This window comes from Macaca mulatta, chromosome 5 (genome assembly GCF_049350105.2).
Source record: "Macaca mulatta isolate MMU2019108-1 chromosome 5, T2T-MMU8v2.0, whole genome shotgun sequence".
Classification (NCBI taxonomy): Eukaryota; Metazoa; Chordata; class Mammalia; order Primates; family Cercopithecidae; genus Macaca; species Macaca mulatta.
Genome location: NC_133410.1, coordinates 97825069 through 97851647, shown reverse-complemented (window position 1 = coordinate 97851647; position 26579 = coordinate 97825069). Strand labels below are relative to the sequence as shown.

At 40.9% G+C, this 26579-nt stretch overlaps 3 protein-coding genes, 1 long non-coding RNA gene and 2 pseudogenes across 4 annotated transcripts in view; 4 read left to right on the top strand and 2 right to left on the bottom strand.

Moving 5' to 3' along the window:
• Nucleotides 1-1070: 1070 nt before the first annotated feature.
• On the bottom strand, nt 1071-2064 carry LOC106998402 (leukocyte surface antigen CD53 pseudogene; annotated as a pseudogene).
• A 3514-nt stretch (nt 2065-5578) lies between these two features.
• PYURF (PIGY upstream open reading frame) lies at nt 5579-8391 on the top strand. Its single transcript, NM_001261568.1, is given in 2 exon segments — nt 5579-5891; nt 7363-8391. Coding segments are annotated over 2 exon segments (345 nt in total). The 5' UTR covers nt 5579-5688; the 3' UTR covers nt 7505-8391.
• On the top strand, nt 5600-8394 carry PIGY (phosphatidylinositol glycan anchor biosynthesis class Y). Its single transcript, NM_001265768.1, is given in 2 exon segments — nt 5600-5891; nt 7363-8394. A coding segment is annotated over 1 exon segment (216 nt). The 5' UTR covers nt 5600-5891; nt 7363-7599; the 3' UTR covers nt 7816-8394.
• A 1961-nt stretch (nt 8395-10355) lies between these two features.
• Nucleotides 10356-25513, top strand: LOC720703 (uncharacterized). The gene is made up of 2 exons (XR_013417233.1): nt 10356-10476; nt 24855-25513. It is a non-coding gene; the product is annotated as an uncharacterized LOC720703 (long non-coding RNA).
• On the top strand, nt 18899-21018 carry LOC144329450 (nuclear receptor coactivator 4 pseudogene; annotated as a pseudogene).
• Nucleotides 23281-26579, bottom strand: part of HERC5 (HECT and RLD domain containing E3 ubiquitin protein ligase 5) — a 50463-nt gene continuing 47164 nt past the window's right edge. The window contains exons 21-23 of the mRNA XM_015138772.3: nt 25018-25201; nt 24830-24932; nt 23281-23759 (exon numbers count right to left, since the gene is read on the bottom strand). Coding sequence (XP_014994258.2) covers nt 23554-23759; nt 24830-24932; nt 25018-25201 — 493 coding nt within the window. The 3' untranslated portion in view covers nt 23281-23553. The remainder of the gene's footprint in view (nt 23760-24829; nt 24933-25017; nt 25202-26579) is intronic.

Below are 26579 nucleotides of genomic sequence, written 5' to 3'. Positions count from 1 at the left end.
GGGCCCAAGTGATCCTCCTTCCTCAGCCTCCTGAATAACTAGTACTGCAGGCACTGCCACAGCCAGATAACTTTTTTATTTTTGGTAGAAATGGAGTCTTGCTAAGTTGCTCAGTCTGGTCTTGAACTCCTGGCCTCAAGCAATCCTCCTGCCTCGTGCAGGATTACAGGTGTAAGTAACAGCACTCAGCCAACATTTTGGTTGTTATTTTTTTTTTGCCCCTATGCCGAAGTTCTTGGTTTAAAAGTATAATCTTTGTGCATACATTTTTGTGTCCTGCTTGTTTTTCACTTATTATAATTGTTTGTGTTATTATGAGTTTTTATTTTTAAATCTGAATAATGGTGCATGCCTGCCACATAGTGGGCATTCAATAAATCAATAAGTTGATACTTTATTCATTTATTCATAAACATTAAGAATTACATTTTAAAAATATTTACTATTTTGATAGATGAGAAATGGAAACTTCTTTGATTTTTTAAAAAATTAAGATCACTTTTATTTATCAAAGAGCAAAATAGTATATTAACAAAATGTTAGCTAATAGAGAAATAACACCAGAAGAAGTCTCGTGCACGTGATTATCAGCTAAGTAACTGGTTGAAGTCAGGATATAAATCACTGGATAATTTTTCGTGGAAAGACAGAATAAATTGATGAGGCCCTTAACAAAGAAATGGAAATGAAACCTTGCCCTTTGGAGAAAGAGCACTCTGTAATTCCTATAGGCACCACCTTTCGTCAAAGAGAAACAGGGTTGTGACAACGGTGCCGTGAGCCTGGACCTAGAACCCTCTTCAGCTTGTCTCTTGCTTGACTTTGCAGAGCATACTGGGCATGACACAGAGGCCAGAGACTAATTTGACAATGGGAAGGTTAAAAACTTCATATCCTGGACCCACTCTTTGATCTTGAGCCATTAGTTCCACAGTTTCTCTTGGCCTTTCATGTCTAAAAAAAATGCCCACGTATTACTGTTACCACCTTGAGAGACGTGGCTGCTGCCATCAGTAGGTGAAAGGTTGTTTTGCTGCCTGAGATGGAAAGTCCCTAGCCAACACCTTATTTTCTGGCTGTATAAGACAGGCACCTAAAAAGTGAAGGGATGGGAGGATAGGCAGTCCAGCAGGTGACCATTTAGAACTTCACGCTATAAATGGTTTTGGATTTCCAAAGATGAAACGAGTCTCCCCAGCACAGGGCAGTTGCAGGTCACACCCCCAGGGCCTGACTGGTTTTATCAATCTGGCTGTTCGGGGTCAGTGCAAAGGACGTCCTCACCACCTGAATTGCACATATACACAGATGGTGATGATTCTGATATACAAGAAATTGTCATGAAATTACAGTCTCGCTTTTGCATAGCAACCTTTCACTTTTGGATCTGAAGGGCAAGATGCTTGTTGCCCACTGGACCAATCACTCTTGCTATTTAGGCCACAACAGTGCAGAAATGACTGGATGGAGTCCCACATCGCCTTGGTGCTGTTGTCCCTGTGGTAATGGCAGATGCTGTCCATCAGGCCCTCAGCTACCTATACATTCAGCTTCTGTTCGTAAACAAAGTGCAGGATGGCCAAAGTCACCTTAGCAAGGAGGATAATTAGCAGCAGAATGAACAAGGACGTAAGCAGACACCTGTTTTTCTTGACAGAGCCTACGCAGCCCAGGAAGGCAACCACTGTGATAATGGAGCCCACGATGAGACGACAAGCTCATTGCCCAGCGTAAGGGAGGGGAGCTTATGGAAGAGCACTCCCAAGCTGTTGTGGGTCAGTGGGTACATCCCCTAAAAGTGCAGCAGCCACAGAACCGAAAGAGCAAGTTGGGCCGTGCGCAGTGGCTCACGCCTGTAATCCCAGGACTTTGGGAGCCTGAGGTGGCAGGATCGCTTGAGACCAGCCTGGGCAACATAGTGAGACCCTGAGTCTACAAAAAAAATTTTTTTTAATTAGCTGGGTGTGGTGGTGCCTGTGCATGCCTGTGGTCCCAGCTACTTGGGAGGCTAAGGTGGGAGATTGCTTGAGCCCAGAAGTTCAAGCTGCAGTGAGCTATGATGGAGCCACTGCACTCCAGCCTGGGAGATAGAGCAAGATCCTGTCTCAAAAAAAAAAAAAAAGAAAGAACGAGAGAAAGAGAGAAAGAAAAAGAAAAACAGGACATACTTCCGCAATTTCAAGCTTCTCGTGCCCATGCTGGGATATTCTGGCCCTTTTTCAGGCACTAGTCCTCAGCCCTTCAGAGAGAATTTGTGATTATCCTTCAGATGGCCAAGACAAGGCTGGTAACATTCATGTCTAGGGTTATTTCAAAACTTATTTGATGTTTGAAACTAGCATTACAACTTTACTATTGAGGATAATTTTTTTTAATGTGTTTATTGATCAACTGTATTTTCTTTTTTGTGAATTTTTCTTTTCAAATATTTTGTCCATTTATCTATTGTAAACTTGATTTTAATAAACTCATTATAATTAAATTTTATTAGTAAGACTTTTATGATTTTTGTTTTTAAAATAAGTGTTGGGCTGGGCACAGTGGCTCATGCCTGTAATCCTAGCACTTTGGGAGGCCAGTGTGGGTGAATTGCTTGAGCTCAGGAGTTCCAGACCAGCCTGGGCAACATGAAACACCAGCTCTATAAAAAATACGAAAGTTAGCTGGGCATGGTGGCGTGCACCTGTGGTCCCAGCTACCCAGAGGCTGAAGTGCCAGGATTGCTTGAGCCTGGGAGGTCAAGGTTGCAGTGAGCCACGGCTGCACCACTGTACTCCATCCTGGGTGACACAGAGAGAATCTATCTCAAGAAAATAAAATAAAAATAAAAAATAAGTGTCATCAAATTAAGAAACAATTGACAAAACGAAAGTAAATCTTTGTAATCACAGAGAGAAAAAATCAAGCAGAGGTAAATGTTAATTCAAATAGTAAATGATGCCATCTAGTGGAAAATTTACTTTGACTCATTTCTTTGGATTACAGGTTCATAAATTTCAATCCCCCCAAATTTGGAATTGATGGGCTTTGTTAAAATACATAGTCCAGCCCCTCTTCTGCCTAGAGATTTCTAACTTCATGTGTGTGATAATCCAATAATTGTGTTTCAATAGTATCCATATTGGAAATTAGAAAAATTCCATTTCAGTTAAAAAGAGTGTCCCAGAAGTACCTTGTGCTTTCCCTTTTCATCAGAATGTTTACTAGTTTCACCATAATAAATAATTTTATTGCTAACAACGTTCTTTAGATGTGTTAGCCCCTGTACTGTTTTACTTGAATTGTTTTATTTAGTCTGTTCAAACACCATAAGTTACATACTATTATTATTGTATTTCACAAATGAGAAGGTTGAGGGGGGAACTTAAGTAGCTTCTCCAAGGTCACACAGGTATACTGTATCTGAGCTCAGAACCCATCAGGTTATTGTGCACAGGCCTATGTGACAGGAAAGGTCATAGCCATGTGAACAGTGAAAAGGGACTAACTTTTAAAAGCCCAGTTCCAGTCCCATGATCCTATACTATCATCTACATTTAGCTTAGTATACTACGGGCAGAAATGAATCGTGTTACTAAGGGCTATTTAGGGACATTTTGCTTTGATATGTTGCAACTTAATACGCACATGGTGACAGTCATACATTCAGATGTTCCTTAAATATTGGTTGTTGATTTCTGGTGTTATAAATTTGAGGATGTTTTCAATACTTTGCTGTTACTCTCTATTCTTCCCCTAAATAAAGTAAACGGAATTGCCTCAAACGCTCTATGTGCAGGCAAACTGAAACTAATTTATTTATAACTGGTTAGAAAACCCAGTTGATAGAGGCATGTCAGCCAAGCTAGCTGAGGCTTAAGCGTGGGTGCCTTCCCCTACCCAACAAGGGCCAAGGGTTGGGCCCACTCAGTGCTGGCAGAAGTCAAGTGCTGTTTCTCCTTAAGCAGAAACTTATCTTTCCTACAGTTCACCCCTTCCCTTGAGCCCAAATTATCAACTGACTTCAACTGAAAATTAATTCCTGCTACTGCCCTAGTCGGAAATAGTGTGAAGGTAACATAGGAACTTTACAGTAGTTTCCCTTGAGGGTAAGTCCTGGTAACTGCCCTATTCTCTAGTCCGTTAGTGACTGGGGGGGTAAGTCCTGATAACTGCCCTATACTCTAGTCCCTTAGTGACTCTAATAACCGACTATGAAAGATTTCTTTGTGGGGGAAGGAAGGTGTGGCAACCGGAGACTTTCATTATCTCTTAAATATCTATCCAGTAGAAGTGTTTCCTTTTTGGTATCCTACAAACTACATTAACCTTAGAAAATCTCCTGAGCATTAGTGAACAAAGAACATCAAAAAATTAACTTTTTTTTTTAAAAAACAGGATGGCCCAAAAAACAAATAGACAAAAAATTAGGATGAACGCATAAACATTTCTCAATTTATTTTTACATTGGAGTGGGAGAGAAATTTGAAAATATAAACATATTTTCGTATTCTTTCCTTCTAGCCCCAGGAACTCAAAGTGTGAAATGATAATGCCCAGAGATGCAAAAAAAAGTTCAGGTTGATATTCAGCAGAACGGAGGGAAAAAATGGATGACTAACAAGAAACTTTGAGTCTTCGGACATGGAAAAACTAGATGACATAAAAATAAAAATAGACAACATTAATAGAGCACTAATTTGTGCCAGGCACTTTTCTAAATGTTCTTCGAATGCACAATCACATTTATCCCCTACCTTGACAGAACAAGGTAGGTACAATTATTAATCTTATACAGATAAGTAAAATGAGCAGTTAAGTCACTTGCCGAAGTAATCCGGCTACTAAACTGTGGACAGGAAACCAAGCTGTCAGGCCCCAGAGCCCAAGTTCCCATCTACTACACTGTAAGAAAGAGATCTAACATGCATCACTTCCTCGGAGAGTCGGAAGCAAACCTGGGATACAAATTCACTGAATGGATCACCCATTTGACTAACAGACATCTGCCTGTTACACAGTTATTTAGGCCCTTTGCGGCCTCCAAGCTCATTGATAGAAGTAAATTAGTTGTGCTTTATTACGCAAATACTTCACAATGACTGGGTCTCAGGCAGGAAGAATTTATATATTTTGGAGGGTCAGAGGCCTAGACCATTCCTTCCAGGTTCTCACTTTTTTAAATGAGACAGAAAGAAGTCAAACAAGATTACAGAAACTAATGGTATAGTAAAGACGTACATGAAACAAATGAACGCTTTCAATACATCCATGGCAATACATTCAATACAATACATGACAGTGTGTTTGAAACTTCACTTGGAGGTAACCACGTAGGTCCAAGCCTAACTCCCTACAACTCTGAGATCTGGCCACTGGCTTCCTAGCATCTCTGCCACAGGCCCCGGTGAAAGCCCAGACACCTCGACTTAAACACTGATTTAGTTTGTAGTCTGGTAAGGCGGCGGGGCACCCACTAGAGGCCTCAGCCCTGGGGCTGTCCTACGGCCTGCAGATGACGTCCGTGGGAAAAGCAGTCGGAGCAGGAGCACCCTCGGAACCAAAGCGCCCGCCCCGCCTACTCACCGGCAGCGTTTCCCAGAGCACCAGGGGGCGGGGCCTGGTCGGCTGGCTTGTACTACCGCGGAGCGAGGAGCTCGGCCCCGGCTGGCGGAGGCGCAGTGAGGCCTGGTCTCCGGCTGCCAGACCATGCTGAGCGGAGCACGCGGCAGGCTCGCCTCAGCGCTGCGGGGAACTAGCGCAGCGCGGTCCGCGGTCGCCTGTAGGTGTCTGCACGCGTCGGGCTCGCGGCCTTTGGCCGACCGGAGCAACGAGACGGAGGAGCCGCCCCGCGCCTTGGATCCGGCGCTGCTGGAGTTCCTGGTGTGCCCGCTCTCCAAGAAGCCGCTCAGGTGACTCGCTGGTCTTGGCCCTTCCTTCGCAGCCTCCCGGTGGGCGGAAAGGGAGTGGTGGACCGCGGCCTGTCTCAGCCACTGGGGACTTGTAGGTCGGTGAATACTCTCCGCTGCCATATTCTGGACTCTGTCCCCGCCGGTGCATGCACCTCCCCCTGCGGCGGGCAGAACGGGGGAGACCGGAGGCCAGGGGAGCCGCGTCCCACATCTCCCAGAGCACATAGCCAGCCTGCCGGAATGGCTCGAAGCGTTTTAGGCTTCGCGACCGGCTGCTCTTTGCAATCACCCGGGGACCGTTTTAAAAATGCCGATTCCCCTGCAGCCCCCAAGACGGGCAGACTTGGAATGCTCGGGGGTTGGGACCTGAACATTTGTATTTTCTTTTTTTCCTTTTAAGAGACAGGGTGCCCCCCTACGTTGCCCAGACTGGCCTAGAACTCCCACCTCAGCCTCCTCAGGAGTCGGGAGACAGGCGCCGCCCCCACGCCCAGCTTATTTGTGTTCTTAAATGGTCCCTAAATGATTTCTAACGTACCAGCAGGTTCTTGAATTACTGCGATTCAGGACAAGTCCAAAGCCATCCGGTTTTTAAGCCAAGATAATGAAAAGTATTTTACCCTCCAGATTCTTGTGAAAGTGTCTTGTACAACTGGTGCCTGACAATCTTAAGCAATTCAGCTGTGTATGCTGCCTGGTGGCTCTTAGTTGTGGCCTAGCAGATTTCTTAGAAGCCTCTTTAACCTAGTTTTTGGGAAGACAGCTCTACAGTTTCCAAGCTCCCAAAAATGGAATATTGACAACACTAACGCTAGTATTACAAATCGCATAAACGAAACACCAAAACGTTGTCAGTGGTTATCTTTGAGTGGTAGATTACTAGCAATTTTTCATATTTCTTTTTTCCCATAATAAACATATTCAGTTTTCTCAAACCTTGAAATTATTTGATTTGCGTTTATAACTAGCTCACGGCAGACTTACTGCTTTCCAAAGTTTCCTCATTTCTGCCCTCTCACCTTTTCCAGTGATTTCCTTCTAATGGATTAGTTAAGTTTTTCTACTTAGCATTTATTCTAAAACGAAGAAGTTGATTTTTCTCTAGTGTTTATTCCAGTAGTAAATTAACAGAGATGATTTGGGGGTTGACCAAAGTAATGAAGGAATATTTGGATAAGAGAGGGGGATCTTTTCTGACTAGTATGAAAAAAAAATTAAGGAATAACTTGTGAATAAGGTGAAAAAGAGAATATGAGAGAAACTGACTAAAATGGGAATAATTATAGATTCTAAGAGAATTTTTCTAAGATAAAAGGTTGAATTGGCTATCGTTGCTTTTAATTAAAGAAGACTATTCTGGGATTAACTCCATACCAAGAATTGGATAAATGGTGGTATTTGTTGAAAATCAGGCTCTTCAATTATTTTATTTTTCCACAACTCATTTTGTTCTTTTTTTTTTCCACCCCAGATATGAAGCATCAACAAATGAATTGATTAATGAAGAGTTGGGAATAGCTTATCCAATCATTGATGGGATTCCTAATATGATACCACAGGCAGCTAGGATGACGCATCAAAGTAAGAAGCAGGAAGAAGTGGAGCAGCGCTAGTTCATAATTAAAAAAACATAAAACGCAACAGCCAACTTTTCTTAGTACCATATACCTTTTAAAACACAGTGGCAGGTAATAAGTGGAAGAGAAGAATGTTTCTGTCTCTTCCTACATTGACTGTTCTTATTCCACTGGTTTCTTTAACAGGACTGTTCTACTCAGCCTCTGTGGAAGAAAACTTCCCACAGGGCTGCACTAGCACAGCCAGCCTTTGCTTTTACAGCCTGCTCTTGCCTATTACCATACCAGTGTATGTATTCTTCCACCTTTGGACTTGGATGGGTATTAAACTCTTCAGGCATAATTGATGCAACTAGAGTCAATATGCTGTATACATTAATGGTAGTTCTTGGGCATCTATCTCTGAAAGCTCAAATGGATGGAATTGAGTTTGTGGGAAAGAGGCTTTGCTTTGCGCATATCAGGCTTAGGACTGTGGGAAGCTTAAGTTGCAGGTGCTTCTTTTATTGTGCTCTTGTTCTGCCCTTGTTTTTTGAAGGCTCTGACTTATAACTGCTGTATCAGAAGAAACATTTTGACAGTGTCTTGTTGGAGATAAACATCCCTAATTGACATGTGATGACTATTTCTTATTCCATTCATCTAAAAGTCATTGAAATTTTGTTTTGCTTGTTTGTTTAGCTTCAAGGTCTTTGGTAAAGTCACATGTTAGGGATGACTGAAATAATTCCAAAGGAGTGATGTTGGAATAGTCCCTGTAAGGGAGAGAAATGCATTTGAACGAATGTGATACAAAACCATATAATGAAATAGAAATTTCATGTACTTACAAAAATTGAGTTTGTAAAATTACCTTCATTTCTTTGACATTAAATGCTTATATTAGCAATAAAGATGTTGACACTTTCCCATAAAAAATAAACCAGTTTGTAATCATTTGTTTTGTTTATTTGTTTGGTCACAGAAGTGTTATTGATACTAAGGGAAGTTGTAAAACTGCACTAAATATAGCTGTGTTTAGAGAGGTACTTAATACCTAAAATAGAATCATTTCCTAGGAAAGTAGGGGGTGGGAAGACTTGCAAGTAGTGGATTGTGCCCTGTTGAGCTTAGAGCCATATTTTGAGCCACATTTCAGTTTATTTTCCCAGGACGCTGAATAACACCACTAAGGGCATGAGCATCGACACATTAATAGCCTCTGATTCTCCAGAACTTTCAGTAAGACTAATCGAGCATAGTATAATACTTCTGAAGTATAGTGTGTTTCAGTAGTTAACCCAGAGAAACCTAAGAACCGAATACAAACTTTATTTTTATTGGAATCTTATGTTAACAGAAACCTGAAACAGTGATTCTTCTGCATCAAAAAATTAAGACATGTTAGATGTGTTTTCTTTTGAATTAATTCAGGGTATACTGTAGTATAAATGACATGTTAAAATTACCCTATGGCAACATACAGATAACCTGGAAGACTACAGGTTCCCAGGTATTTCTTGAAGAGTTGTTCTTTTCAGTTAACCCTAAATCTCACACTTAACCTTAAGTCAGGGAAAAGGAAACAATTCTGAAAAGTACGTACTCTATCTCAAGAAGTCAATTTCAATTTCAGCTTTTGGGGAAGTTGAGTGTTTGACCGTTTTAGGAAACACTGACACGCATGCCCTTGGGGAGTTTAGTATTTGACACCATCCTCTCACTAATATAATTTATTTAGCTATCAGTTGTTATAGTATAAACATACACCGGGTACAATTATAAACATAGTGCTGTGTCTTCAATCTTATAACCCTAAAGAGTAGGTAATATTAGCACCATTTTACAGATAAGGAAACAAGCACAGAGAGATTAAGTGACTTACCCAAGGTAACATAGCTAATAATTGGATTGAAATGTAAACCATCTAGCCATCCGGCTTCAGTCTTAACTACCATGCCATGTGCCACTTTATTTTGTATTATTTGGTCCTTTCTATTTACAAGAACAAGAATCAAAATGCTTAGTTTCTAATTTTTATTCAAGACTGGACTAGGTGACCATCCCCCCGCTTTTTTTTTTTTGAGACAGGATCTCACTCTTTTGCCCAGGCTGGAGTGCAGTGGCATGGTATGATCATGGCTCACTGCAGCCTCTGCCTCCTGAGTCAAGTGATTCTCCCACCTCAGCCTCCCAATTAGCTGGGACTACAGTCACCTGCCACCATACCCGGCTAATTTTTTTTTGTATTTTTTTGTAGACATGGGGTTTCACCATGTTGTCCAGGCTGGTCTCAACTCCTGGGCTCAAGCGATCTACCCACCTCAGTCTCCCAAAGTGCTGGGATTACAGGAGTGAGCCACTACACCCAGCCAGTGTCCTCCTTATTGCTTAAGGCACCGTACACTTTATTCTAGCACTTAACCTTGTGCTGCAATTGTGTGGTTTTTGTCTCCTGTCTATACAGTAAATGCTGAACATTTTAAATCTAATGTTTAGCACAGAGCAGGCAGTAAGTGCCTCCCGAATGAACACATGGCTCTGAGAAGCCTTATAACTTCAGCCAAGTTACTTAGCATTCTGGGCCTCATTTTTAGGGCTAAAAAGTCCTTACCCTTGTTTCATAAAATGGTGAGGATCAAATAAAATTTTATATGTGAGGGTACTTTGTAAAGAACTAAGTGATACTTCTAGAGACCATGTGAGGAACTTCGTGGACCCATTCGCCAGTGAAACAAGCCTAACTAGTGAAAATTATAAACAAAACAACCATTTAAACAATCTGGAAATTGTCCTAAGGGCATACAGCTCATTAAATAAAGAAACATTCAAGGAAACCTACTGAAACTTAATAAGAACAGCAAGTTTTTGTCATCTGACCCAGCAACCATGTCTTTTTTGCTCCCTTTCAGCTCGGCAATGGCCACTCCAGGAGGGTGCAGTCAAGAACACAGGGCTTGCTCTTCCCCCAGCTCCTAGTTGAGGGTTATGGTACCTCCCAGGAGGCACGGGCCATCAGCATAGTAAAGGTAATTATGTAATTATAAAAGACAGTATAAATGCGTATTTCGTCATTCTTATTTATAGGGCAATTGCAGAAAAAAACCATGTATACGCAAGATGCATTGTATTTGGGAGCCTGTAACATAGATAACATATTTAGTATTAACATCACAAAGGAAATGGAGGTAAGCAAAGCTGTATTTGCAGTATGAAAATGATACCAGATAGTAACTTGAATTCATAGAAATACACGAAGAGAACCACAAGAGGTAAATAATATTAATGTAATGAATGCTATAAATATATACTTGCTCTCCTTTTCTCAGTTTAAGAGACATTAGATTATATAAAGTAATTATAACTAAGTGTTGAGTTTGTAACATACAGATGTGATTACGTAACAGTGGCACAGCAAGAGGGAAAAAGGAATTGCGCACTTGATACGTGGCTAGGTCAAATAATGCTTCTATATCTTACCGACACTTTTTTGTTGTTGTTGTCGTTGTTTGAGATGGAGTCTCTCTCTCACCCAGGCTGGAGTGCAGTGGCACGATGTCTGCTCACTGCAACCTCCGCCTCCTGGGTTCAAGTGATTCTCCTGCCTCAGCCTACCCAGTAGCTGGGATTACAGGGGTGCAACCACCACACCTGGCTAATTTTTGTATTTTTAGTAGAGACGAGGTTTCACCTTGTTGGCCAGGCTGGTTCTGAACTCCCGTCCTCAAGTGATCCACCCTACTCTGCCTCCCAAAGTGCTGGGATTACAGGAGTGAGCCACCATGCCCAGCCTCTTATTGACATTCTTATGAACAGATCAGCAGTTTTAAAAGACCTCTTAAGCCTTCATACACTGCTGGTGAGAATTTAAAATGTTGCAGCTTCTTTGGAAAACAGCAAGACCACAAAAGGTCAAATATAGAGTTGCCACATGACCCAGCAATTTCACTCCCAGGTATATACTCAAGAGAAGTGAGAACTTAAGTACTCACGATAGTTTGTATGCAAATGTTCATAGCAGCATCATTTAGAATAGCCAAAAAGCAGAAACAACCCAAACGTCCATAAACTGATGAATGGATAGATAAAATGTAATATGAATATAATGAAATAATATTTGGCAATATAAAGTAATAAAGTAGTGATACATGCTAGACTATGGATGAACCTTGCAAACATTATGCTAAGTCGTAGAAGCCAGTTACGAAAGGTCACATAGTCTAATTTCATTTATTTGAAATGTCCATAATGGTCAATCTCTAGAGACAGACAGTAGATTAGTAGCTGCATAGAACTGGGGAAGAAGGGGGAGATTGTGCAGTTTTTGCTAAAGGATACAAGGTTTCTCTTTGGGGTGATAAAAATATTATAAAATGGACTATGGTGGCACTTTGGGAGGCCAAGGTGGGAGGATCGCTTGAGCCCAGGAGTTCGAGACCAGCCCGGGCAACATAGGGAGACCCTGTCTCTATAAAAATTAAAAATAAATAAAAAAAATTAGCTGGGCATGGTGGTGTGTGCCTGTGGTCCCAGCTACTCAGGAGGCTGAGGTGGGAGGATCCAGCCCAGGAGGTCAAGGATGCGGTGAGCCATGATCATGCCACTGCACTCCAGCCTGGGCAACCCAGCAAGACCTTGTCTCAAAAAAAAAAAAAAAAAAAAAAAACCCCAAACAGAAAAATTGACTGTGGTGATGCTTGCACAATTCTGTGAAGATACTAAAAACCATTGAGTTATATACTATATATGGTTGAGTTACATGCTGTGTGAATTCTATCTCAATAAAGTTGTTAGAGGAAAATTTAAAAAGCAGTATCTCAGTGTCCAGCCTAAGGCTCAGTGGTTCCAGGTCACTTGCTGGAGGTCAGATGCTGGTTAGAGGCATGGCCAAAAGTGAATGCAGGTCTTACGCCTTCTAAATTTTGTCCACCCATTGTGCTACTTCTAGTGACCCTGTGAAATATGACACCCTGTATTGGGAATTCAACAGGTTTCTAGTGTTCCTTCCCAAGCTTCTCACTAGCAGATCATCCTGGCTTCATATCTGTTCATAGGGACACAAGCTGACCATTACGTAGCTCATGCTGCATGCCAGGGCTTTGACCCCACCACTTCCATCTATTGCACTGTAAACTCACCATGAGGAACACTGTCTTATTCCTACATTAGTGAAACTCTTCCCCACTCCTCCTCCTCAATAACTCGCTGACTTCACAATGCCAGGGGACCTATTGCTTCCTTAAAGACTCTTAACTCTCTTTGTAAGTGTCCTCAACTGCATCCCTGACAAATCATCTTTAACCACCTGTTAATGAGATCCTTCCCACCAGCTCTAAATGAGAAATTCCCATCCTGAGGGAGCAAAACCTGGCCTATTGTGTGACCTACTCTCCTCCTTTATTTGCTGCCAATCCTGCAAAGGAGGGGATTGGTTTTGTTTTGTTTTGTTTTGTTTTTGAGACATAGGCTTGCTCCCGGGTTCACGCCATTCTCCTGTCTCAGCCTCCCAAGTAGCTGGGACTACAGGCCCCCGCCACCACGCGGGTATTTTTTGTAGAGATGGGATTTCACCGATTAGGCAGGATGGTCTAGATCTCCTGACCTTGTGATCCGCCCGCCTCGGCCTCCCAAAGTGCTGGGATTACAGGCGTGAGCCACCATGCCCGGCCCAAAGCAGGGAATTTTAAGGAGGCCCCTCTGAACTTGAGACTGCATCTGTAAGATGAAAATTATGATACCTACTTCCAGACCAAGGGAGAGTTTTAAGTTAGGTAGAGAATGTGAGACTATCTAGGAGAGCCAAGAGCCACAGTAGATTCTCCCTACTGTGTGTAGTGGTAGAGAAAGCCTGTCCCCTATTCCAAGTTTTGTCCCTCTTAGTGAAATGCTCCATTTGGAGGCGATTGTTGTCTTCTGCATTTGCCACTAGATGGCACTTTTGGTTAACTCATGGGACCAATGGCCACTGAGCCCTCAGAAGGAAGCAGAAAGAGAACTGCACTGGTGAAATGCAGAGCTAGGTAGCATCCAGCAGAATGCCATGAGAGCCGAAGTGAATCCTGAAAAATGAATAGGAATAACCAAGACAGAGGAGGAGGCAGAATTGAAGAGAGGAGATGAGGAAGAGGGAGAGAGAGTGGTGCAATGGGAAGAGGGTTCCAGGCAAAAGAAAAAGGATGTGTGAAAACACAGAGAAGAGACTGGCCCATTCAGGAAACTGAAATAGAATCATGGGCTGCTTAATGATGTTTCCATTAACAACAGACCACATATACAACCCATAAGATTATATGAGGAGCTAAAAATTCCTGTCACCTAGTAGCATCATAGCTGCCATAATGTTGTAAAGCAATTGCTTTATTTTTTAAATAAATGTAGTGTAGCCTAAGTGTACAGTGTTTATAAAGTCTACAGTGGTATAATGTCCTAGGCCTTCACATTCACTCACCACTCACTCACTGACTCACTCAGAGCAACTTTCAGTCCTGCAAGCTCCATTCATGCTAAGTACCATTTTTTAAAATCTTTTATATCATATTTTTACTGTACCTTTTCTATTTTTAGATATACAAATATCGACCATTGTGTTACAATTGCCTACGTTGTTCAGTACAGTACACATGCTGTACAGGTTTGTAACATCATGCAAACATCACAGAGTGTACTTACAAACACAGCGTGTAAGTGTACTCTGTGATGTTTACACAGTAACAAAATCTCCCAAACAGTGGGAGATGAGGCTGGAGCTGTACACTGGGCACATCAAGAAGGATTTGGGAGCTGTAATAATAGTGTCAGTGAAATCGGAATTTATTACCTGACTTTTAAATTATTTGGATTTGTGCAGCTGATAAACACTATCGTTATTTTTCCCATGAAAAAGGAAAAAGAAAAAAAAGCACGTGCAGCATTCCAGAGGGTTTGTGTGTTACAGATCCCTGCTGTGGCAAGTGTTCATACTTACAGTACAGTAACCACTTGTCACATGTAGATATTGAGTACTAGAAATGTGACTGTGACTGAGAACCTTTTAAATGTATTGAATTTTTATTAAAGAGCCAATACAGCACGGCACAGTTCTAGACTGTTTTTCCCACTGCTGCCAATGAATGTGTTCACTTTTCAAAATTCTTCAAAGACTAAGCCTTATGTACAGAGGAGTCCAATTTATTGGACAGTGCAGATATAGATTTCCAGCTTCACAGCAAGCTCTGCTGGACAGTGTTGGTCTAGATACAGGGAGACCAATTGAGAGGCTAATGAAGTGATGGGACAAGAGATGATTTTTTTTTTTTTTTTTTTTTGAGACTGAGTCTTGTTCTGTCGCCCAGGCTGGAGTGCAATGGCACAATCTCGGCTCACTGCAAACTCCGCCTCTCAAGTCAAGCAATTCTCCTGCCTCAGCTCCCCGAGTAGCTGGGATTACAGGCACCCACCACCATACCCAGCTAATTATTGTATTTTTGGTAGAGACAGGGTTTCACCATGTTGGCCACGCTGGTCTCGAACTCCTGACCTCAGGTGACCCACCCGCCTCGATGTCCCAAAGTGCTGGGATTACAGGTGTGAGCCACTGTGCCCAGCCAGTAGATGATGATCTTGAACTTTGAGCACTGGCAGCAGTGGAGTTACAGAGATGTTAAAACTAAAATTATTAGAACTTGACTTGAATGTGGGATGTGGTAAAAAAAAGAGGGAGAAATGGAAGATGACCGTAGGCTTCTTCTTGAAGATATTGGTGGGATCACTCCAAGCTCTGAAATATAGAAAAACATTTTTGGACTAAAAAATGACAATTTTCTCCTTGCAAATGTTGAGATTAAAGAGCCAAGGGGCATATAGGTAGTGACATAGACTACACAGAAAAATGGCTATGGTGCTGGAATATATGAATTCCTGTAGGTCAGAGGTATAGCTCCAGGTATCACAGGCAGACCTCATCTGTCAGCTTAAAGAGGAGACACTTTAGCCGTGGGCCCAGTAATAACTGAAGCCATAGACTTGATCAGGAGTCCAGGGGTTGGGGGTGTAAGGATACAAAGAAAATGGAAAAAAAGCCAGGAAAAGGAGAGCAGTAATCAAAGGCTTCAAATGTGGTAGAAATAATTTAAGATGGAAATAACAAGTTTCTGTTGATATTTGCAACAAAAAAAGTCATCTGTGGCTTTTACTAGAGCAGTCTGAGTGGGAGAAGTGGGGGACTGGAGGGCAGATCACAGTGTCACAGAGATATTAAGGCTGGAATTTCCTAATTGTAGATTTTTAGGAAAAAGCATAGGAAGAAGGGAAAGGGGGATATATAATGGAAGAGGGAAATTCTAAAATGTATGATCTTAATGGCAGAAATGTGGATATGGAAGAGCCTGTGGTGAAGCAATTGAAGATTAAAAGACATAAGAAAGCTGGCTGGGCATAGTGGCTTACGCCTGTAATCCCAGCACTTTGGGAGGCCAAAGTTGGTGGATCACCTGAGGCCAGGAGTTGAGATCAGCTTGGGCAACATGGCCAAACCCCGTCTCTACCAAAAATATAAAAATTAGCTGGGTGTGGTGTGCATACCTGTAATTCCAGCTACTTGGGAGGCTGAGGCATGAGAATCCCTTGAACCCAGGAAGCAAAGGTTGTGGGGAGGCAGAGGTTGTGGTGGGCCAGCATCGCACTATTGCATTCCAGCCTGGGCAATAGAGCGAGGCTCTGTCTCAAAAAAAGAAAAAAAACAAAAAACAAAAAACAAAACAAAATAGGAAAGCATGGAGAAATGATGGAGGTCTTAGAGATGGAAAGGAATGCAATCAGAGCACAAATAGAGCACAAGACACCTCTCCTCAGAGACAGGGAGGGAGAAAGAAACAAAGGGTGTTGGAAGTGGGTTTACAGATAGCTAGCAAGTAGGAAATTCCAGGCCAGGCGCGGGGGCTCACGCCTGTAATCCCAGCACTTTGGGAGGCCAAGGCGGGTGGATCACGAGGTCAGGAGATTGAGACCATCCTGGCTAACACGGTGAAACCCCATCTCTACTAAAACTACAAAAAAATAGCCGGGCGTGGTGGTGGTCGCCTGTCGTCCCAGCTACTCAGGAGGCTGACAGGAGAATCGCTTGAACCCAGGAGGCAGAGGTTGCAGTGAGCTGAGATCATGCCACTGTGCTCCAGCCTGGGCGACAGAGTGAGATTCCATCTCAAAAAAAAAAAAAAGAGGAAATTCCAGAGGTAGATCCCACTCTATCAAGGTAGGTCTAATCAGTGGACATCACACACCAGGTACAACTATTACTCTTTCTTCTATAACAAACACAATTTAGCACACATTTAAAAATACATATTAAATAAGATAGATTTTATTCTATCCCATTTTCTCTCTGCTTGAGAATATAAATACCACTTCATAACAGAGGAAAACATTTACTCACTGGTGTTATTTGAGTTTGTATCTTGTCTTATTATTAATTTGTTTTATTGTATTAGCAAATGAAAGACACTGTTCATTTTCTACCTATTGTGAGCTATCCTTCAAATACTTTCAGGTTGCGTGTTTTATAAGTTGGCCTTGAATATCTTATTTTATTAATCATAATTAGACTCTTGTACCCTCTTAACAGACCATTGTCTTTAACCAGTTTCAAAAAATTATTCCTCTCTTGTTTCTCCCGTACTGTGAGCATCTCTTACAAAACTATTAGCCAGGGTAACTCCTTAAAAGGTCATCCTTGTGATTTAGGGACTGAGGCAAATTCTTTCAACTCAAAGTTGCCCTAAATTCTGTCCCCAGGCAAACAGCTTGCCATCTTGGCACACACACACACACAATGAAATACATGTTCATTTATGTACTCAAAAAGTGTACAGTGACAGATTTCCCAAGGCATATTAGAATTTAATAGTTGCTGCTTGTACTAGAACTGTTTCTTTAGAATAGCTCCTCAATTTCTTTCTCCATTGGATGCAATTCTAGGGGAACTGCCAATCATCTTAACCTTTCCTGGCCATGGAATGGGTATGAGACTCAAGGTAGGCAAATAAGAAAGATCATCTCTCTTTGGAATTTAAAAACAGTTTTATTGAGATATAAGAGGCATACAATAAATTACACACATTTACAGTGTGTAATTCAACAAATTATGGGATATGTATATACCTGTGAAACCATTCTCACCATTGAAATAATGAACATGTCCATCATCCCGCAAAGGTTCCTTGTGCCATTCTGTAATCCTTACCTCCTGTCCCTCCCCACCCCCATCTCCTTTCCCAGGCAACCACTTATCTGCTGTCACTATACTTTAGCTTGCAATGTCTGGCATTTTATATAAATGAATCATACAGGATATAGTCATCGTTAGCTTCTTTCACTCAGTATAATTATTTAGAGATTCCTGCATGTTGTTGTGTCAACAGTCCATTCCTTTTTATTGCTGAATATTATTCTATAGTATGGACAGACCACAAATTATTTATGTGTTCACCTATTGATGGACATTTGAGTTGTTTTCCATTTCTGGCTATTAAAAATAAAGCTGCTATGAACATTTGTATGTAATCCTTACATGGCCATACACTTTTATTTCTCTTGGGTAAATTCCTAAGAGTAGAGTAGCAGGATCATATGGTAGATATTTCTTTTTAAGAAACTACCGGCCGGGCGCGGTGGCTCAAGCCTGTAATCCCAGCACTTTGGGAGGCCGAGGCGGGTGGATCACGAGGTCAGGAGATCGAGACTATCCTGGCTAACATGGTGAAACCCCGTCTCTACTAAAAATACAAAAAACTAGCCGGGCGTGGTGGCGGGCGCCTGTAGTCTCAGCTACTTGGGAGGCTGAGGCGGGAGAATGGCGTGAACCCGGGAGGCGGAGCTTGCAGTGAGCCGAGATCACGCCACTGCACTCCAGCCTGGGAGACACAGCGAGACTCCGTCTCAAAAAAAAAAAAAAAGAAACTACCTAACAGTTTTCCAAAGTGGTCAAACCATTTAAATTCCCACCAACCGTGTATAAGAGTTCTAGTTCTTCCACATCCTTATCAACACTTGGTATGTCTATTTAATTTTAGCCATGGTAATAGGGGTGATGTGGTACCTTACTTGGGTTTTGATTTGCAGTTCCATAATGATAAATGTTGTTGAGCTTATTTGCCATCGATATATCTTCTTGTATCTGTTCAAATCTTTGCCCATTTTAAAATTGAATTTTTTAATGTTGAGAGTTCTTTACATATCATGGGTAGGATGTAAGTCCATTTTGTGCTGCTATAACAGAATACCTGAGACTATGTAATTTATAAAGAACAGGAATTTATCTCACAGTCTGGTGACTGGGAAACCCAAGATCAAGACACAGCAGATTTATTCTCTGGTTCAAGCTGGTACCCTTGTTGCTGTGTCTTCAGAGTAGATGTGGCTGATGCAAGACTCCTTACATGGGGTCAGAGCAATAGTAGGTAATACTGTTCTATGTGAAGAATAAAGGAGGAAACAAAAGGGTTCCAGTCAGTTGGAAAGATTCCCTTTAAAAAGCCTCCTCAGGAGGTTTGTGTGGGGCTGTGTCCCTGTCCACCCCAAAGTCCCCTTGGATCACACGAAGAGGGATTGGGAGCTGGAGCAGTGAGCAGAATGAATACCTCACATGACTAGAGTGGCTGCTCCAGTAATAGAGAACCCCTTTTGAGGTATAGTAATGCATGGACGGACTTAGAGCTTGCTATTGGTGGAGTTCCCTGGGCCAAACAGCAAATTAAAGATAACTTGTGAGAAGTCAAAGCTTGGGTTCACAGTTGTATAAGCTGTCACCTGGAATGCCTTACAAACTGTGAGGTGGCTGTATGAACAGTTAGACCTCATCTATTAGCTTAAAGAGGAGATATTTCAGCCGCAGGCCCAGCAGCTCTACTGGTTATTGGGCCAGTTCGCTGGTTTTATTCATTAACTGAAGTGCACCCAAAACAAAGATTTAGCCAATCAAGTCTCTGTGTGCCTGGAGGGACTGGGCAGTTTGACTCCTAAGTTTGAAGATTCAACAGTCCTGCTCTTTGAAGCAGACACAACTGCTCTGCATGACTATCACCACATTTGGGTTTCTCAAGACAATTCAAATTCCTTAGCACTTCATGCCTCATGCTCTTCCAAGGAGCCATAACTCATCAAATATCAGGCCTTTCCTGGAGAAGAAAGGCTATATCCTAATGCCAGAGCAGAAGTCAGCATCCAGCATCACAGATGTCCCTCTAAGTGAATGACTCCTTGGAAGCAACCATACCAGTGGTCTTCAGGAACAACCCCCCAGGACTGGCTCACCAAAAAGCAGACCTTGGAGAATAGACTTCTTCTAGAGCCTGCACTTTCTTCAGTAATGTCTCAGGCAACCTAAAGGGCTTTCAAAACTTGCTCCTCAAGAGTCAGCAACAAGAAGTTCCTGAAAAACCAAGTTACCCAAAGTGACAGCATTTTACTACGTTTCTTCTTCATTTAATTGAAAAGGTGGAAGATCTAGAGCTTTCTGATCAAGATGCGATGGATCTGGCTGGCTGGCTGGTGATTCCCCAGGAATCCCATAAGCTGGAGAAGCCTGAGAATGGCAGTTGTGAAACCAGTGATAAGTTTACATTCTTGTTCCAGTCCTACAATATGAATGACTGGCTTGTCAAAACCAACTCCTATATCAACTGTTGGGGCAACCAGCCCAGCAGTGTAGAGATTTTGAAAAACCTGGGTAATGTGAAGTGCCTGAATGACTACTTGGAGGCCAAGAAACTGTTGTCTATCCTCAGCATCATTTCTGAGGATTGACTTGTCCAGAACCATCAGGACCCATATAAAGTAAAGGACATATGCAAAGTCAATGAGCCCTGCAAAAGTTTTTCAGAGTGTATGATGAGAATTGAGAAGGAAGCTCTGTGTAAGTGGCTTCTAAAGAGGGACAAAAAAATGGGATGCCTGTGGAACCCAAACCTGAACCTGAGAAGCATTGATTCTCTGAATATGTGACCCTGTCCTTCAAGAAAAGAACAAGCTAAGGCATCAAAGGCAATGGCTCCTTCTAGAATTGCTGATTCCAAGTCATAAACAACAGTCCCTTGTCAGAATGGCTCATTGGGCCCCCACATAAGGAAGGAAGTCCCAAGGAAGTGCCTAGTACTGAGGACGGGGCTGGCCAACAAAAGCTTAAAAGCCCCACAATCACTTCCTGGTGTCCCTTTAATACAGCTGACTGGGTCCTGCCAGGAAAGAAGATGGGCACCCTCAGCCAGTGATCATCTGGAGAAGACAAGTGGCTACTTCAGAAGAAGGGCCAGGAAGTATTACTTAATCCACCCCTACAGGAGGAACATAACTTCCCCCAAGACCATGATGGCTACCCTACAGTTTGTGATCTCTTTGCCTGTATGAAACTTAGAAGTCGAGAAAGAGAAGTGATTATATCAAACTCCTCTACAGATGTAAAGGAACAGACAAGAGTTCAGCAGCTTTTCTGCAGATTATTACACATCCATGAGCTGAGTGACTGTGGCTTGCCAAATCATTGTATTTCTGGGTCTGACCAGTTAGCTTAGTCCCTTTCCTGCCTAAATTTGAACTAGTGAAGCAAAATACATCATTGGATTATGAGTTACCATTTAAACAAAAAAGGCTGAGGTGACTCAGTTCTTTCCTTTTGACAGAAGTATTAATTCACTCCATTCTAGAAATGTAGCACCTTGGTGGAGTTTTTCACAAGCCTCCCAGGCTCCTTAGATTGGGTTATTACTAAAAGTACATTAAAACACCATAGTTTTAAAAAGGAAGTATTTCTGTAATTGAAGTGTATTCTAAAGCTAGCAAACTTCCCTTTTAATTGCCCCTTAGCTGCTTCTCTTGCTGTGTTTTCTTTTATTAGAGGCTGAAATAATTTTTCTGTTTGATTAATATATATTTTGCACAAAAAATTAATCCTGCCAGTAGTACCAAAACATGTACTAATAATCCTGGTAATTTTTGACATTAATTACCAAACATTTTAGCCTACGTTAGTTTTACATTATTTTTCTTCTTCACTTGAAAGAAACTGAGTTACTGCAATTTTTTTCTTTATTCCTTTTTTCTAAATCAAGCTTGTCCAACTCATGGCCCACAGGCCCCAGCATGTCTTTGAATGCAGCCCAACACAAATTTGTAAATTTTCTTAAAACATTATGAGTTTTTTTCTTTTTTGCAATTTTTTTTAGCTCATCAATTATTATTAGTGTATTTTATGTGTGGCCCAAGATAATTCTTCTTCCTATGTGGCCCAGGGAAGCCAAAAGATTGGACATCCCTGCTCTAAATGTTATTAGAGTATCCAGTGAGCTCTTTTGGAAGGGCTCTGTATTAAGACCATTTTTCAAGGTAGTTTTAGACTCTTTTCAAAATACTCTATAAATCTATGTAGGGTTTTAAAAAGCCCCAGTGCCAACTAAGAGCAAATAGGTAAGACACGTTGGAAACGTAGTGTAGTACTTGAACCACTCACTATCCTAGGGATTATTGGTGTATCCTCTGTAAATGGAAGCTGAGCTTGACCCCTGGTACTTTTAACTAGGGATAAAGTTGTCCTCTCACTGTAAGCACAGCATACCTGTACCTCCAAAAGTACAATGCAGTGACATTTTAGTAAACAGGCTGCTTACAATACTTGTACCTTGGGATGTTCATTGAAGCTTTATGAAAACTACTGATGTTTTCTCAGTATCTTTAAACTCATGTCCATGCTTTAAAAAGTCTGCAAGAGAGAACTAGGTTTTATGTTTTAAAATTCTCTTAAGACATCTTCACCACTTTCCTGACTTTGAAACTATGAAGTTTCTCAACTGCCTATGTTATTGGAAGTACTTTTGGGAAAATGTCATGGTCTCACAATGTCACTGTCATATAGTTTCACTAAAGTTCTTTGAACCACAGCTGAAAAAGAGCTTTGTATTATTCCTTAAGCCCCACCCAGGTATCATTTAGAACTATAATAATAATAAAGATGATGGGTAAGAACAACTTAAGGACGGCTGGGCACGGTGGCTCATGCCTGTAATCCCAGCACTTTGGGAGGCTGAGGTGGCGGATCACCTGAGGTGGGGCGTTCAAGCCCAGCCTGACCAACATGGAGAAACCCCGTCTCTACTAAAAATACAAAATTAGCTGGGCATGGGGGCACATGCCTGTAATCCCAGCTACTCGGGAGGCTGAGGTAGGAGAATTGCTTGAACCCAGGAGGCAGAGGTTGCGATGAGCCGAGATAGCACCATAGCACTCCAGCCTGGGCAAAAAGAGCGAAACTCTGTCTCAAAAAAAAAAAAAAAAAAAAAAACTTAAGGAGTCTTTCCAGTATGTTAAGTTGCGGCTAACTTTGTAGTTTCTTTTTGGGGCCTAACACACTCTATTTTACATTATCAAAGTGTAATTTACATTTATCACTATGTTAATGAGTATGTATAAAATTCTTTTGCTTGGATGCATTTTGTACCTAACTCTGTTAAAAGCATAACAGCCATTTAAATAAAAAAGCTTCCTCAGAAGCTTCTCCCAATGACTGTCACCACTGCCACCTGTCCCTACCTTGGAAGAGAGGCTGGGAAATGCATGATTTTAAAAGACTCAGAATAATGCCACTTCTACCATATAGGGAATCTGTACTGAAAGAAGGGGAGAACAGATATTGGGTAGATAATTACAAGTTTTAAAAAAACTTCTAAGCTAAAGAGTCTCCCTTCAGGCCAAGTCATGCAAACATTGTGTGAGAGACACAGCTTAATCTATATTATAATTGATATATCTTACATGCAATGATAGCAATTCCAAAAGAGCTAGTAAACACATTGACTAGTGAATAAGACTTATAATTTTTCAGTTATTTTATTTTTGAAAAATATTTTCCCAAAGAGGGGAATATGATGTAGACATAGGGGTTTCCAAGGGAGAGAATACAGTCACGGGTTCTTAGTTTCTGTTTCTGGTTAGGCCAGTAAAGCCTCTTCTTCATCCCTCTTTCCCACTTCTCATTAGAGACAGAAACGAAAAACTATGGCTTCAGGCTGCTAAAAGCCTAAAACAAAGTAGAGAAACAACAACAACAACAACAACAAAATAAGGCTGTTGGACAAGCTTGCTGGTCAGCCAAATCCTCTGTTGTTGTTGATGGCTACTTGAAGCGCTTCTTCCACTGTTTCCATTGTAGAATATTTAGGGAGGAAGAGGACACTGAAACATGTCAGTGCTCTCATAGGGTCTCTTTCATTCCAACTTTCAGGACAGCAAAATGTTATTTTCATATTCTTTAAATCTTTCGTTTGTAGTCTGTCAGTTCCTGTAAGAAATACTAAAAAGAAGAATAAAACGAGGCAATCTGTTTTACATGGAGACCAGAATCTCTTTACAGAGAAAAAAATTATTCACAAAACTTTATTGTGAGCCCATGTGCAGTGTCCTACATTTGACAGTGCATTGGGGATTGTATTAGAACAATGTCTGACACATAGTCACTGTCCTCAAGCAGCTTAAAGTCTGACTGGGAATATTAGATTCTTGTGAAGAAAAAGACACATAATAGCAAGAGAAAAGCTGTAAGGTATAAGACAGCCCAAGGAGGTGTCATGGAGTTAAGTGCCTCCCGAGTCAATGCTGTGCTTGAGAATAAGGAGAGAGAGCCAGGCTGGGATGACTGAGGGAATTTCCAAGAGTTCAGAATTATGCCAGATCTTTAAGGATGGAAAGGTTTAGAAAAGCAACAAGGAGGTAGGTGAGGTTCAAGGCAGGAGAAGGAACTTCAGAGAAAGGCCTGGAGGTGGGAAGGTGCAAGGTGAGCTCAGGAGTGTTCAGACAATGGGATTATTTGGTTGGAACAAAAATTTCCTCTAAGAGTTAAGACTGGAAAGGTAGGTTGGGCTTCTATTAAGTCTGAATATCTTCTAACATACATGTTATCCACAAAAATAAAAACAGAAGATAAATGTTTCTCAAAAGTAAGGAAACAGAAAATGAGAAAGTCATTAAGCCTAAAGATACAAATAAAATAGCTGTGTACAGTAAGAGCAAATATAGTATTAATAATATAGGAACAGTAAAAATTAGCCAAATAAAATATCTTAGTTAATCCCATAAAGGCTGAATAAGTGAATGATGACAGGGGTACAGAAAGAAGGCTTGATATTTAGCTTGGATGAAGAAACAAAAACTTTAAAAGCAATAAAAAGGGATGAAATCACAGGGGAAAAGATCGCTTATATAATTAACATTTGTTCTTTGATGTTGGGACACAGAGGATGTTCAACTAGACTAGGCGTAGCTCTGACACTATGATTTGCTGCAAATTGTACCTATCATAAAGGAAATTTTTAGCCCATTAAAAAGACATATGATTACAGATCTATTCCTTGATATAATACTTACCAAGGAATTTTTTCTTTTCTTCCAGCGTCAGTTTGTGGAAAGCCTTCCAAAACATCACTATGGTGGGATGTGAACTATTATATCCTGGTTCATAACGTGCATTCTAGAGAAAATACAAAAAAAAAAAAAAGTTATTGAGGAAATAAGAAGGAAAATTGAATTTAATCAACTTAGACTTTATGATGTACCTTTTCAAATGTTTTCCAATCATAATCTGTATGTCCAACAATCACATCCTTCAGTTCTTCGGGGTGGAATAATTTGATAATGTCTTCGTCACACATTTTGTAAAATCCTCTCCGAAATTCTTCATAAACCGCCTTCACAGAGTCATTGAAAATGTAATCGATATACTTAGAAACATAGTCTCTCCTTTAATAAAACAAAAAGTTATTTCAACACTTACTGCAATATCCTGAACGAAATGGTGAGGGGCTAAAAATAAAAGCTAGAATACCTAACAGTTTTTGAGTACTCACCTTGTGCCATGGACTGTCATAGTTACTAGAGATTATCTAATGTAATTTTTTTTTTTTTTTTTGAGATGGAGTCTCGCACTGTCACCCGGGCTGGAGTGGAGTGGCGTGATCTCAGCTCATTGCAATCTCCACCTCCTGGGTTCAAGAGATTCTCCTGCCTCAGCCTCTGAAATAGCTGGGATTACATGTGCCCACCACCAGGCCCAGCTAATTTTTTTGTATTTTTAGTAAAGATGAGGTTTCACCATTTGGCCAGGCTGCTCTCGAACTCTTGACCTTGTGATTTGCCTGCTTCGGCCTCCCAAAGTGCTGGGATTACAGACGTTAGCTGGCCCTAATGTAATTTTTATAACAACTCCATCATAGGCTGCTTATAACATATATAACTTAAATGTGAAAACACAGATTGAAGTCAAAGAAGGGAAAAAAATATTCTATGCAAACACCAACCAAAATGAATCTGGTGTAGCTATACTAAAATCAGAAAAACATGACTAGGATAGAAAAGTACATTTACTAACGACAACCAGGTCATATACCAGGAAGGTAAAACAATTCAAAAATTTGTTATGTGCTTAGTAATAACTTAAAACTTAAAGAAACAGTCATATCTACATGTATAGTATAGATGCTAATATACCTCTCCTGCTAACAGAAAAGCAGACAAAAAATTTTTAAGGACAGAGAAGATTCAAATACAATAAATGATCCAAGAAACCTATTTAGAATACTGCAACAAGATCTCTACATAGAAAACTACATAACATTTTTTCAAGAGTGACTAAAGACGAGCTAAACAAATGGAGATTCTATATTCATGGATTAAAGACTCTTTATTTTAAGATGTCAGTTTTTCCCCAAAATTGATCTACAGGTTCAGTACAATCAGAGTTTCAAAAATTGAAAAAATAAAACCTGATCCATACATTGTATCTTACTAAAAAATCAATTAAAGTGGATCACAGATCTAAATGTGAGAAATAAAATGATAAGCTTCTAGAAGAAAATACAGGGGAATATATTCATAGCCCTAGGATAGGGAAGTAGTCATAAAATAGAAAACAGAAAAACCCTAAGCATTAAGGAAAATATTGATAAAGTGGACTATATTACAATTACAAAGTTTGGCTAATCAAAAGACACATTTAAAAACTGAAAACACAAGCCACAGTATGTAAGAAGATATTTGCAGTACATATAACCAACAAAAGACTTAGATCTAGAACTCTCATAAACTGACAAGAAAATAAAAAGCAACAGAAAAATAGACT